General features: G+C 33.6%; 4 protein-coding genes across 7 annotated transcripts; 1 reads left to right on the forward strand and 3 right to left on the reverse strand.

Annotated features, from left to right (window-relative positions):
• Positions 1 to 415: 415 nt before the first annotated feature.
• LOC116348036 lies at positions 416 to 2,843 on the forward strand. The gene is made up of 3 exons (XM_031778886.1): positions 416 to 1,722; positions 1,792 to 2,671; positions 2,735 to 2,843. Exons 1-2 carry the CDS (start codon positions 1,012 to 1,014, stop codon positions 2,056 to 2,058), a joined length of 978 nt encoding a protein of 325 aa, XP_031634746.1. The 5' UTR covers positions 416 to 1,011; the 3' UTR covers positions 2,059 to 2,671; positions 2,735 to 2,843.
• A 3,202-nt stretch (positions 2,844 to 6,045) lies between these two features.
• On the reverse strand, positions 6,046 to 8,113 carry LOC116348067. Of its 2 annotated transcripts, XM_031778926.1 has the most exons (5): positions 7,996 to 8,113; positions 7,515 to 7,764; positions 7,306 to 7,358; positions 7,025 to 7,208; positions 6,046 to 6,964 (listed from the first exon to the last, which is right to left on the reverse strand). In XM_031778926.1, the coding sequence occupies exons 2-5, from the start codon at positions 7,651 to 7,653 to the stop codon at positions 6,831 to 6,833; spliced, it is 510 nt and encodes a 169-aa protein (XP_031634786.1). In that variant the 5' UTR covers positions 7,654 to 7,764; positions 7,996 to 8,113; the 3' UTR covers positions 6,046 to 6,830. The 2 variants fall into 2 exon arrangements, with proteins under 2 accessions (XP_031634786.1, XP_031634787.1); XM_031778927.1 differs by lacking the exon at positions 7,996 to 8,113 and having other exon boundaries at positions 7,515 to 7,921.
• A 131-nt stretch (positions 8,114 to 8,244) lies between these two features.
• LOC116348066 lies at positions 8,245 to 9,622 on the reverse strand. Its single transcript, XM_031778925.1, has 3 exons — positions 9,101 to 9,622; positions 8,725 to 8,917; positions 8,245 to 8,609 (listed from the first exon to the last, which is right to left on the reverse strand). Exons 1-3 carry the CDS (start codon positions 9,290 to 9,292, stop codon positions 8,482 to 8,484), a joined length of 513 nt encoding a protein of 170 aa, XP_031634785.1. The 5' UTR covers positions 9,293 to 9,622; the 3' UTR covers positions 8,245 to 8,481.
• Positions 9,623 to 11,224: 1,602 nt separating this feature from the next.
• LOC116348064 lies at positions 11,225 to 12,685 on the reverse strand. Of its 3 annotated transcripts, none has more exons than XM_031778924.1 (5): positions 12,400 to 12,685; positions 12,108 to 12,245; positions 11,849 to 11,895; positions 11,619 to 11,772; positions 11,225 to 11,444 (listed from the first exon to the last, which is right to left on the reverse strand). In XM_031778924.1, the coding sequence occupies exons 2-5, from the start codon at positions 12,235 to 12,237 to the stop codon at positions 11,254 to 11,256; spliced, it is 522 nt and encodes a 173-aa protein (XP_031634784.1). In that variant the 5' UTR covers positions 12,238 to 12,245; positions 12,400 to 12,685; the 3' UTR covers positions 11,225 to 11,253. The 3 variants fall into 3 exon arrangements, with proteins under 3 accessions (XP_031634784.1, XP_031634783.1, XP_031634782.1); XM_031778923.1 differs by having other exon boundaries at positions 12,108 to 12,256; XM_031778922.1 differs by having other exon boundaries at positions 12,108 to 12,685.
• Between the last annotated feature and the right edge of the window lie 563 nt (positions 12,686 to 13,248).

Raw genomic sequence — 13,248 nt, forward strand, 5'->3', positions numbered from 1 at the left:
GATCATCGGCCATTTTTAATAAACGTTTACTTTTGTCGATTCAACAATAATTCCCTATAAATTCGGGTGCATTTTTGAGGTGATCCCACAGTTTAGTAAAGAATTTCACAGCAGTAAGTGTAGCGTCTTTTTGACCGCTCTATATTTGTATATATATTTTTCAAATGAAAAAGTGTTTTAATTAAATTTATGCAATTATTTAATCTCTCTCGCTAGCCTTGTGTTCCAATTGCCGACCATTCCATCGTGAATACAACATTTTCGAACGCGCTTTTTGTCATTTTGCAGTGAATGTGACGGTGTTGTTGGTAAGTACTCAAAAACGAACCATTTTTCTTGATTTTTTTTTTGAAGTGATCAATGGACTGTGTGTCACGAATTTGACAATTTTTTTCGTGTTTTTTTTTCTGAACAGATTTAATTTTCATTACAATGAAGAAGAGACGTGCAAAAATAAATTCAGCCTTTAAGAAAAATACGGCAAAATTGAACGACAATGAAGAGTTGCGATCGATAAAACTGTCAGCGCCTTCGGTATTCAAGTCTGAATATTCGGAAGCGCTAACAGAGCATTTTTTCCATAAATGCTACGATGGTACAGTAATATGCTACCTAGGTTCGACATTGTTTTTATATGTTGTCAACATTGCAGCAGATAACGATTATCGGCAATATTTCATTGACAGTGTTGGAAAAAATGTTATACGTGAGTGTTTCGCCGCCGTATCACGAGAAAATTTGGAAAATCCAAATCAACCGGAAATACCACGTGGATTCCTTGAAATGATTGCCGATGATCAATTTGAATGGCCAAGTAGGTACCAAATGGGCAACGCATTTGAATACTTGAATCAACAATATTTATCAAATGTTACGACAAATTTGACAACGCATTTAGATAATATATTGGAGAACTTCTTGTGTTGAAATGATTCGCTATCAATTGAACGAAGCACTAATCGGCTCATAAAATTTGATGGCATTGACATAAGAAATGCAAAGAACAATCTTATGTTCAATCAAGATTGTACCGGAGGCGATCAACACCGAACGAACAGAATGAATGAGTTGTATGAACAAGTCGCCGTACGCTGTTTACCATCATTTCGCAACCATTTGTCAATGATTGAATACATCGAGAAAAAGTGGTTTGAATCGTTGTGGTTTTTCATCTTCATTCAACGTGAAATAAGTATATTTTTGGAAGAGCATCACGATCTTGTGCAATTATGGCTACGACACCAACGCCATCCGCTTTTTTATTGCAAACCATCCAAGCCATTGCCACCAAAAATAAGAAATTTCACCGTCATACCGATATGTGACTCGCAGTTGAAACACATTAAATTCGATCAAGTTGATTTGATGAGCCTGCTGGCCCAATGGAAAGTTGTGCCGAAGATATTTAACAATGATGATGGAGGGCATAATATGTATAGCCGTAACTATTACAAGGAGAACGAAGATGAAGCATGGGCCATTTTGTTCAACATGGACAAAATCAACGAGATCAAGAAACCGAACCAAAACTTTCATCACATGATAGTTTGCGATAGTGTTTCCGCGTCGGTATTGTACAGAACACCAAAGCCTGAGATCGAGAATCGACAAAAAATCAAGCAAAAACTCGAGAACAATGAGTATAAATACATCGTCGCAATTGATCCCGGTATGAAAACATACTTAGCCGGAATTCGTCGGAATATTGAAGATCGCACTGAGGTGAGTTTATATTTAAATAAAATGTTTTCTACAAAAATCAATGCTCATTTTTAAATTTTTTTGTTAAAGGAAAATTTCAAGATATCTTCGAAGTCATATCATTGGGGTGCCGGACAAAAAGTCAGAGACAAAATGGGAAAGCGTATGACTGCCAGATTCACGCAACGAGAGCAATTGGACCGTGAAAGCTATCCATCGATACCATCACCGCGAGGAATCCGATGGAGAAATTACGTCAGGCATCGATTAACCATGGTGAAAGATGCAGTGGCTGCATATACTCGGCGACGTTATGCACGGCTTTCGTTTGACAAATACATCGGGTCACAAGGTTAGAAAGATTGGCTGGCGAAAAAAATAACAAAGAATGAGCCATCGCTTATAAACATCGGAGCAGTGGATATGGCACCCAATTCACCAATTGGCATAAAAAAGGGAAAACGATGCCCAGGTACACGGCATCTTCAATGCAGCGTTAAAAAACTTGGCCATTCAGATGTACACAAAGTGAATGAAGATTTCACATCTCAACACTGTGCGAATTGCCAGAAGAAATTCCCGATTCAAACACAAAAATATCGATTCAAAGTGTGCCACTGTACTCGCGATGCACCACTACCACAAGAAATAGAACCGTATATCTCACTACCACGGCTAATTGTGACGAAGAAGAGTCAACGACGCAAAAAGAAAGATAGCTGCGTGAAGAAATTGATCGCAAAAGGCATCATGGATCCAGCAAATCAACCAGCAGAATTTCAACCAGGGCGATTAGAGTCAAAGAAAATGTACTTTCTGAAAAACTGGCTACTAAACCCTGTGAATGCAATTCAAATGGGAGGCGACGCTGATAAATATCCGGAACAACAACAACAACAGCAACATCAAAAACGATTTTGCACCGTTTGGCATCGAGACATTGTTGCGGATAGATGCATTATGTACAAAGGTAAACACTGTAATTTATTTGGTATATTTTCCAATAATTTAAATTGCCTCTTATTAATTACAGGTCTTTGTTACATATTCAATTTGAAATGCACAACTCGTATGTCAGAGCACCAGCACCTCCAAGACCACCACCATTGCGTAGAAGACAACCAGCACGCAGAAGAGCCAATGCAAACGTTGTTCCATATCAATGATTAAGCAGCGTCGAAATCAAAAAGAAAAAATATAATAACTCTGGTAGTTAGTAGCAAAGCTTGTATTTTGTGGCTTTGGTGATTGTGTATAGTACACATTGTCTAAATGTGTAATTGTACACAGTTCAGTACAGATTTATCTGTAGGTAAGTATTATTTTATCAAATGTTAAAAATGAATTTAATTTGGATGTGGCGCTCAGTTAAATAACATTCGAAAAAAATCCATTTTCGCCGATAGAAATATGGCCCTATATATTTTAGGTAACTTTTTCTTTCTCCTTCTTTTTCTTCCACTGGTGACGTTGAAAATGACTGAAACTACACACAAATCCGGCCACAAAATTGACCGTCAACATATGCCCGATAATGGATGAATTTGCCCCAACAATTGTTTATTGGGTGGGCATCACACCAGACATGACACTTCACTCTGTCAACCAAAGTCGCTCAAAATCTAATGATTTCTATTCCTCGGCACCCCCAATCATCCTGTGAAGTCAGATTTTGAATTACTTTTCTTGTTTGAAAGTTATCGTGTTAACAAATTTTTGCGTACAGGGTACAGGGTACAGCACGTGGATGACACATATATGAGATTGGAGACTTTTTTATGCGAGTCTCGCTAATCAGCGCCATCATACCTGACATCCCTCAACTAAATTTACATCTCTAGCATGTAAACAAATTTGCTCTATGTAACGTAACACAAATGCACATATTTATTATTTATTTTTATTTTAAGTAATATATTTTTCCTTTATAATAATAATATATTTTTTAAATTTAGATTTTATTTGAATTTTTGAACAAAACTATTTTTTTTTTTATGATGAAATATTATTTTTCTCCGACGTCTCCAACCAAATTTACGTAATGTATTTTACGTATTCATGTTTTTGACAAGTCATTTGTCAATTTAGATTTATGACATTTCGTCAATTTTCGCATTTTGAAGTCGCTGTAAATAGCGTTATAAAAATGGTGAGAAATAAATATTAGACTGATATATTTTTTATCAGTAATTTATTCTTTAAGTTTATTTTATCTCTTTATTTTGTTTTTTACCAAAAGCTGTGTATTGTTTTATGTTTGTTTTTAAATATTTTATGTAACCTAACAAATGGCTTGGTGATTTGATTGATATTGAAACAGGACGTTCCAAATTGACAAATGACTTGCCAAAAACATGAATACGTAAAATAAATTACGTCAAAAATGTCACAATCTCTCCCATTTCTCCAAGCCAACAGATGGCATTAATGTAAACCATTCGCAATGTGTCTCTTCTTAGAGCCATCCACTTGGGGTACAGCGTACAGGGTACCACGCACATACATTGACGTGGCCAAGAAACCGTTGCTCTGTGCTTCTCTATACCCAAAACGCATAGAAAAACGATTTTTAGCGATTTCAAAATTTTGGGGTGATTGCAATACTTTACTGCACACAGTGGGTGTGCGGAAAAGTAAAAATGCCTTAAATTGATATACTTTCAATTCGAACGCTGGAAGAATGTGTGGTGGGGGGTTTCTTGGCACGAGAAACCCGAATCTTATGTTAGTTTTAAGATGCAATCAATTTTTCATACAAAAATCCACAAAAAATTTCATTTTTGTATGAAAGACATGCCTTTGTGGTACCGTAATGATGTGAAATTTTGAACAGGCTTTTTTTTGATTGAAATTTCTTTAAACTTGGTGTGATTATTTATTTTGATAAGAAAATAATATTCACAAGTTTTCACTGTAATTTAAGTTACTGCAACCATACATAGACCATAATTTCGGAAAAGTCAGCTTGCGTGCGTAAGCCTCTTTATTTTATACAGTTTTACAATACACTACGCTTTATACGGTTTTTGTATTTTTCTGATAGAATACTTACAATACTTAAAATTCTAGTTTTCAGTTCTTCATTGAAGCACAGCTACATTAAAAGTAATGAATTTCACCCGACGTCGGATAAAAGTCAATTTGAGCGTCGGGTAAAGTTCATTTTTGAAAATTGAATTTTACCCGACCTGAAAATCGTCGGATAAAATTCATTTTGCGTGTCGGGTAAAATTGATTTCCAATATGAATTTCGCCCGACGTCGGATAAAAGTCAATTTGAGCGTCGGGTAAAATACATTTTTGAAAAATGAATTTCACCCGACGTAAGAATCGTCGGATAGAAGTCAATTTATTAGTCGGGTGAAATTCATTTTCAAAAATGAATTTCACCCGACCTGAAAATCGTCGGATAAAATTCATTTTGCGTGTCGGATAAAATTCATTTTCAATATGGATTTCACCCGACGTCGGATAAATGTCAATTTTTTGAAAAATGAATTTTACCCGACTGTTTTTTTAACATCGGATAAAGTTCATATTGTGAAAATAAATTTTATCCGACGTCGGGTAAAATTCAGTTTTTGCGTCGGGTAAAATTCATTTTCACAATATGAACTTTACCCGATGTAAAAATCGTCGGGTGAAATTCAATTTGGGCGTTGGGTAAAATTCATTTTGAAAAGTGAACTTTAACCGACGTCGGGTAAAATTCAATTTAAGTGTCGGGTAAAATAGAATCGGGTATTATTCAGGGAGCCGACTTTTCATATGCGCCATCCGCAAAATGTGTATGAAACATTCGACAACGTCCGCAAATTTGTATGAAACATCCGCCACCATTCGCAAAATTTGTATGAAACATTCGCAACCATTCGTTTCCATTTGCAAAATATATATGAAAAATTCGCTCGCATATGGAACATTCGTATAAGTCGGAACCCCCTAGCAAAAGGCGCAGAAATAGTGTGTGCGCCCTTCAAAAGGCGCCAATTGTTCGAACGGGTATGCACTCTTTAAATGCAGTCAACAATCAATCTATGATAAAATTCCATCAATTTTATTGAAAAATTATGATTTTAAAATAAGTTTTACGAAAATACAATTTCAAAAGTTACAAGTTGAAAATATGTCTTTATATCAGCGTGACTGACCAAGAAGGTTTGTGTTTTGGAAAGCACCCTAGCGCGTAATCGACAAATATTACGCATTATGCATTGAGGTATAAAGTTTTTACTATAAACAGCTACATCGGCGAATTAAATACAGAACCAATACACACAGCTATCTTAGCTGATGATTCATTTTTATTCTCCTTATTCCTTATTCAACATTCATAGAGTTTGCACTTTTTCATACTAACAAGATTTTGACTTTCACAGAGCTGGAGATGACTCATCTTAGATAGAGTAGCTATTATTCCTTGAATTGTAAATGCTTTCTGGTAAAAAAATGAACATGCAAAATGAGATTTACATTCAAAATACGTCGCAGTTGCTTCAAATCCTTGATTTATTCCGAATAGCGAAAAGAAAAGAAATGCTAACATATAATTTGACATTTTTCGTTGACTCCAGCATTATATAAATTATTAAGATTAACAATTATTTGAATGTCCGAGAATGAAAGCGAGAATTCTATTCACAACTTATTGAAATGTAACACCGCCATAAACAAACAAGTTACATGTTTACCACGCAGAAAATCTTAAAGTAAACTTACACGAAACTTTGAACTTTGACAAACAAATCGCCTATCAGCGATATTTGTTAACGTTTGTTCACGAAATTTCAGCTCTGCACGAAATATGTGTTTATTATTTTGTCGTCATTTGTTTTCTACGCATTTGTGTTTCTACGCTTTCATTCTCGGGCAATCATTTATATGATTACATTGATTTAGAACAATTTTACCTACATAAGCGAGTTTAGGAGTATTTTTATGCTATACCAACACATTTTTTTTAAATGAATTTTCTTAAATTTGTTACATGAAATTCTTTCCTCGAAGATTTTTATCGTGAATTTTTTTTATTCTTTTTAAAATATATTTTTGGAGTCTTCTTTATTTGATAATAATGGCCGATTTGTTGAAAACCAATTTTTTTCATTGCATAGTTAAAAAATGGTACATTAAGCATTCAATTCCTTATTTTCGGCTGGAATTTTTGGATGAACTATAGATAGCGGCGGAAATTTTCTTTCAATTTCTTTTTTAATTTCATCGTAACACACCAATGCCACTATGTAGAAGATCACAGCTAGTACTGTTTTAAAAAAAGAGAAAATTAGTAGGAAAAACGTAGGATGTAATTAAAATATTTCACCTGTGATCGGCATTGCAACGGTACCATATATACTATAGTTCTTACGACTCCAAAGATCATTGATACCACTGTCAGCGGAACGAGTACAGATTACCAATATTGCACACAGTAATAAGTAAATAATCCATGGAATTAGTAACAATGTCCAATAAATAATTGGAATCAGCAAAAATTGTTTTTCGTTCTGTTGAAATGAGAACGATTGTCATGAATTACGATTAAAAAAAACGATGCGCAAAAGAAAAATATAATTTATTGTCTATTCAATGAAATACACGAACCAACGAAATGCCGCACAACCATATGATGCTTGCTATCAAATTCAATCCCAGAACTGTAGAAATTGTAAATAGAAGTTATTATAGAAAACGATTAAGCGGTGTGAACAAAATATTGTTGGGCGGGACGCGACTTTAAAATATTTAACAAAAGCAGAGTGCTAAATCAGTGATATCCAAAGTAATTTGATTTAATAAGACACCATACATACCAAATGATACACTCTGTACTTGAATTCGTGTATTATCAGTCTCCCAAAAATACAGCATTGTGATGCTCAATATAATTCCAAACGCACCAGTAAATAGTCCAGCGATTTCCCATTTTCCAATCCGTTTTACTTTATTCATTTTATTTTTGTTTGTGATTTGTTTTTTTCTTTTTATGAATAAAAACAGTTTTGTGTATGCGTAAGAAATGTATTTTTAAACACTAGACCTTGCCCAATTGACTGGATCGTTCTTTGGAAGAAAGCCAAAAAATATTTTTTTTATATGCTTAATCAATGATCACACATTTAAATTCTATTTTTGAATCGTTTCATTCCTTTTCTTCAAGAATTCATTAGTTTGAAAAAATTATCAACAAAAAGTAATCACTTTATATATTGTTTTGGAAAATTCAAAGTTTCACTGTTTTTTTTTATATCAAGTCAAAAATTCAGAAAATGTGACTAAAATATGTTTTCTTACATATTTTCCGATCGTGACCAAAGTGCGACTGTGCTCTGTTACAGGCCAGCGTAGACGCTTGTCTACGACACATCATTTGAGCGACAATGAAAATGCGGCGAATGATCACAAAAATAACACACGTTTGTCACACATTGAAACGATGAATTCAATCGTGGAAATTCGATTTTAAAATATCACAGCGTAGTCATCGTACGGCACTCACACTGAACAAACAAAATTTAAGACATTTTTGAGAAAAAAACATGGTTTGGCATTTACTTATAAATTTTATTTCAATAAATCTATTTACAGATAATTGAAGTTTATGCTAGAAAATTTGACTGTCACACCATGCCATGCAGTATTTATGCTTATACCAAAGTACATTGTCCTTTCAAATAGACTTCTATAGTGAGAACTGCACATCGCCTGGCAGTAAGTCGAACTCGTTTATTGTTTACATTAAAAGTATATGTGTAATGTTTTACTCAGGACCGCCCAGGATCACCATTCTGTCGGGGCTGCTGTATAAACAACACTCGCTCTCGGAACTTTCAATCGGTGTTTTTGAATAGCATCTTTTAATTTTGCATAGCAAATTACAGCTATCAGATAAAAACTCACATGAAACGCTGCAAAGGACGGAAAAATGAGCTACTCATATTGCAATACCATGGTTTGAAGATTTTTTTTGCGGACCATGCATTCTTTTTCTAGTCTGATAAAGCGAAAAAAATATGTGTTTACCTGTTCCACGAACAGCCATGGCATCATCAACATTATATACATCTACGATGTCACGAATATATCCATCATACTTGAGCCTTTGGTCAAATTTCCGACATACGATTATAATTAAGTAGATCAAAATGACAAAGAGCCAAAGGCTCAATTGCAACGACCACCAGCATAAGGATGTTGCCATTAATGCTGTTTTATTCTATTAAAATAGAAAGATAGATTTTTTTGTTTAGATCGAATGCCGGAACATTTTCGTGAAAATACTTTTTCCGGAAATCTTTTTGGAATTCAAATGAAAATTCGTTTGGAATTCAAAACATTTCACCTTATCTTTGGGAAGTCTATAAATCTTTTGAGTTTATTTGAATTTCGATGCACTCACCTTCCAAATTCCACAAAACCAGATAATACCTGCCATCAAATTTATGGCCGAAGCTACATAAAATTTGTGCGATTCAGTCTTTAAAGCGTCGATGTCATATTTCCATAGATAAAACAAAATCAAGTTAAACACTACTCCTACACATCCCACTACTACACATACAAACTTCCATATGGTCCGATTAGTATTCATTATTATGTGAGTATTTTTCAGCACTTCTGTTTTGAATGTCGGCGATCGATTTCGCGCATGTAAAGTTTTCAAATTTCACGCTTTCGATAGAATAAAAAAAAAAGTTTTTTTACACGTTTATTCCTCGTTATCGCTCGAGTTCTTTGCAACGATTTTACATGGTATTAAATACTTGATTTTCCAGCTTAAATTTTCTAGTGATTATTTTCGGTTTGATGAAAGAACTTAAGGCAAACATTTTTTTAGCACATTTTTAATATCAAAACTCATCAAGACACACAATCCAAAAGCTGCTTTTCAGTTCACAGCCAATGCGATACTGTGCGCACACTTACCTTAAACGCCAATCTACACCTCGATTAAAAAATACTGATGTAGCAAAATAAACATTATATTACGCACACATAAACGAGATAATAAAATTATACTCTCGATTTGGATTCCCATTGTGATTCGGTTTGAACAACATGTATTAAGTTTCTCATTTGCAAAGTGCCGTCTTCCATTTCTGGCCAAACATTTTTGAATATTTTTGTGGCGCGGAAGAAAAAATCTCAAAAATTTACAGTGAACATATTTAAAAGAACGAATTTATTCGCTTTACTATGATACGCCGACTAATCCGGTGGTCATAATTTGAAGCAGGTAAACTTTCGATTGAAAATAAAACAATAACCCGTACATAGAATACAAACAGTAGTATAAACCGGCTGTGTTAGAAACGTCTGTTTTGTATTAGATTCACACACATTTGACGATAAGAAAACAAAGAAGAGAGAATAAGACCGGCATATGGGTGGATTTCTACAATGTAATATCCAAATAATATTTAAAAAAATAAGATTCTCAATTTTTCTAATTATTATTTTAAGTCCCATCATAAATATATCCAAAATTTATTCTAGAGAATTGTCACATTGTTGCCCATAATAAGCTATAACTACATTCAAACGGTCATTTCGTTCATATATCAAATTCAGACAATATATTAAGCTGTCGTCATCTGGAAATTACAGCTCATCTGGATATCGTCAGCAGATGATACGAAGTGAAAACAATAGAAGTGATTGTTATAGGTATATAAGCTTGTTATATACTGGTATTACTATAACAATCACTTCTATTGTTTTCACTTCGCATCATCTGCTGACGACATCCAGATGAGCTGAAATATCCAGATGACGGCAGCTGAATATATTGTTTGATCAAACCCGGTAATATGATGACTATTGTACGTTCCTAAATCTACGACAACGCCATCTCTTGTTCCCCATCTGTTGCGAGTTTTTTAACCAACCAATATTGATTGGTTCAAATTAAATAGTTTAATATACATTCAAAAAGAGTTCAAGTCTAATCCCGACTATTTGAAAAATCCTCAGGTAAAATATTAAAACAAAACTTGAACAATTTTTTTGAATTCATTTTTTTAATTGTCGTCGATTTCATGGAGTAGAACATATAGAAACAATATATACAGACAAACATCACACTTTATAACAGAGGAACGAAACATTCTGTGTATGAAAATACTAATACATGTGCGCATACTCAGCTTCGTTTCTGTGATGACCACTTTAAGCGTATATGTGATGCTTGTGTATGTATTGTTTCTTTAATATCTACAGTGTACTGTCAATTTCGCTCCTTCAAATCGATGGCAATAAATAGTTAAAAAAATGAATTTTGTTTCAACAAATGATTTTAAATATGATTTCAATAATTTAAATTAGGATTTTTTAAAAAAATGTGGGATTAAACTTAAATTCTTTTATTTTATTTTAAATTAAAGTGAAAATTTTGTCACAGAAATAGCTACTGATGTGCAACCAAAGATGGCGTTTTCGGTTTAGATGCCACTGACGTTTACATATAATTATGTCAACGATATCCCCGGTTGGTCTGATCAAATTTCAAGTAAAAAAACCTAAATTATTTACAAATTACAATTATTTTTGAGATTAAACTTTATCACAATTTTGATCATCAAGCAAATTAATATATTTTTTCACTTTGATCCTCGGACGTGGTTGAGGGGTGATTACATTCCATCTTGGGAGTATAGGTAGTTTCGGAATGGGTGGTATGTGGATTTCTTCTCGAATTTTCTTGAAACTTATCACAGCAAATGCAAAATAGATGAGCATAAACACTGAAAAATGTAAAAAGAACAAATTTTAATTAAAATTCAATTATTTTTTCTTCAATGAACTGCAGCGAAACCCTTTTTATTTAATCGGTATTTATGCCAGTCTAAACGACCGGGTTTTACCGCATAATTCAAGGCTGCAATGTCAATCGTATTTACTGTGTAATCGTTATTTACCTATTGCACCGTAGGCGTTCAAGACTTTTACAGAGCTAGAAAGAGATTCTTTCGGTTTCATTAGATGATCCGTTGTCAATATTATCCACGTAAATATAAATATCATTTGGATGAACCAAGAAACGAGCGATATTGACATGTAGATTATTTTGCTCTGTTGAATGAAATTTGAAGAAAAACTTGAAATTACTATTAAGATGAATTTTTTTTTGCGATTCGGTTTTTTTTACCTTTGCAATACCATACATCCAAAGCCCGCACAAAATCAAATTCAAAGCTGCAAAGTAGAAATATAAGCATCATGAATTGTGAATTATTTCGGGATTTCCCATATAAACAATTCAAAGAAATGGATCGCAGGTAGTAGAACAGAACTACACACATTGATAGCCGAATTTCGTCGAATTGTTTACGCTTGCGTTAACAACAACGAATGATGTCATACGGAATTATTTGAATGTGATACATGAATAAAACAAAAAAACTTACTGGCAATACCAAATTCAATTGGATCGAATATATTATCAAAAAAAAATATAGATTGAATGGTGATATCAAATAGACATAATGGAATTAACAAACATCCCAATCCTTTTCCAATCGTCTTCCACGTAAACATATGACTTTCTGTGAAATAACTATTCATTTTGAATAAAATTGGTAAAAACTCGCTAAAATCACAGATGCTGAACTGTTAACTAGAATCACTTGTATACGAATCGGTTTGGATGAATGTCACTTTAAAACTAAATTGGTCGCTTCAAACGCACTGCGAACTTACTGTCAAAAAGTGTTGAAAGTCATCAGAGACTTAATGAATGCGACTCTGTAAAGAACCCGTCTTGTATTGCAGTCCGTTCAGAAGCATTCTTTGTAATTTTACACTGTGTATTCAAATTTTGTATTTTATTTGTGATTTCATGTTAAAACTGACGTTCTTAGAGCCATATTTCGACACGAAAAAAATCCCGAATTTCGTAATGTCATCAAATGTGAGTTTTTTTTCTAAATAAACGATCGTGTATTGATCAAAATGTTCTTCTTTCACACACAGTCACTGCGATACTGCATGCTCCGCATGGCACTGACGATGTTGGAAAACACGATTATTTTGAGTAACGAGTTGATAAGGTTTTGTAAGGCAAGGTTTGAACGTTAGCAGACGCGGCATGATGCGCACACATGCTGGTAGCGTAGCCGTGCGGATGTATTGATTTTGTTTTTAATACTGAAAATAACCCGCACATATGTATAGCATCACATTATCGGTTGTAGCTTGTGGCTATGTGATATCAACCACATATATGATGATGATGAAAAAAAGAAATGACAAACAACTTGCTAAACGTTTTGAAATTACTTATTTTATTTACTGTTTCTCAATCAAAAATTCAAGTCACATCGTTTGAATTTGCAGTTAATTCACGCTAAGTTGATTTTGCAATTTGCATTGTATGGTTAATGTCGTAAATGTTCATTTATTGTACTTTTTTTTAGAATTTCAACCAACACATTTCGCGATTAATTTGAATTTTTCGACCATTTCACCGAAATCCATAATTTTTAAATAAATAATTTCTTTGGAACATTATTTTTATTTGAAAATTTCGGCAAAATGTTCATTATAACC

The sequence above is a fragment of the Contarinia nasturtii genome, unplaced genomic scaffold (assembly GCF_009176525.2).
Source record: "Contarinia nasturtii isolate CC-2019 unplaced genomic scaffold, AAFC_CNas_1.1 Cnas_scaffold_2229, whole genome shotgun sequence".
NCBI classification, from domain to species: Eukaryota; Metazoa; Arthropoda; class Insecta; order Diptera; family Cecidomyiidae; genus Contarinia; species Contarinia nasturtii.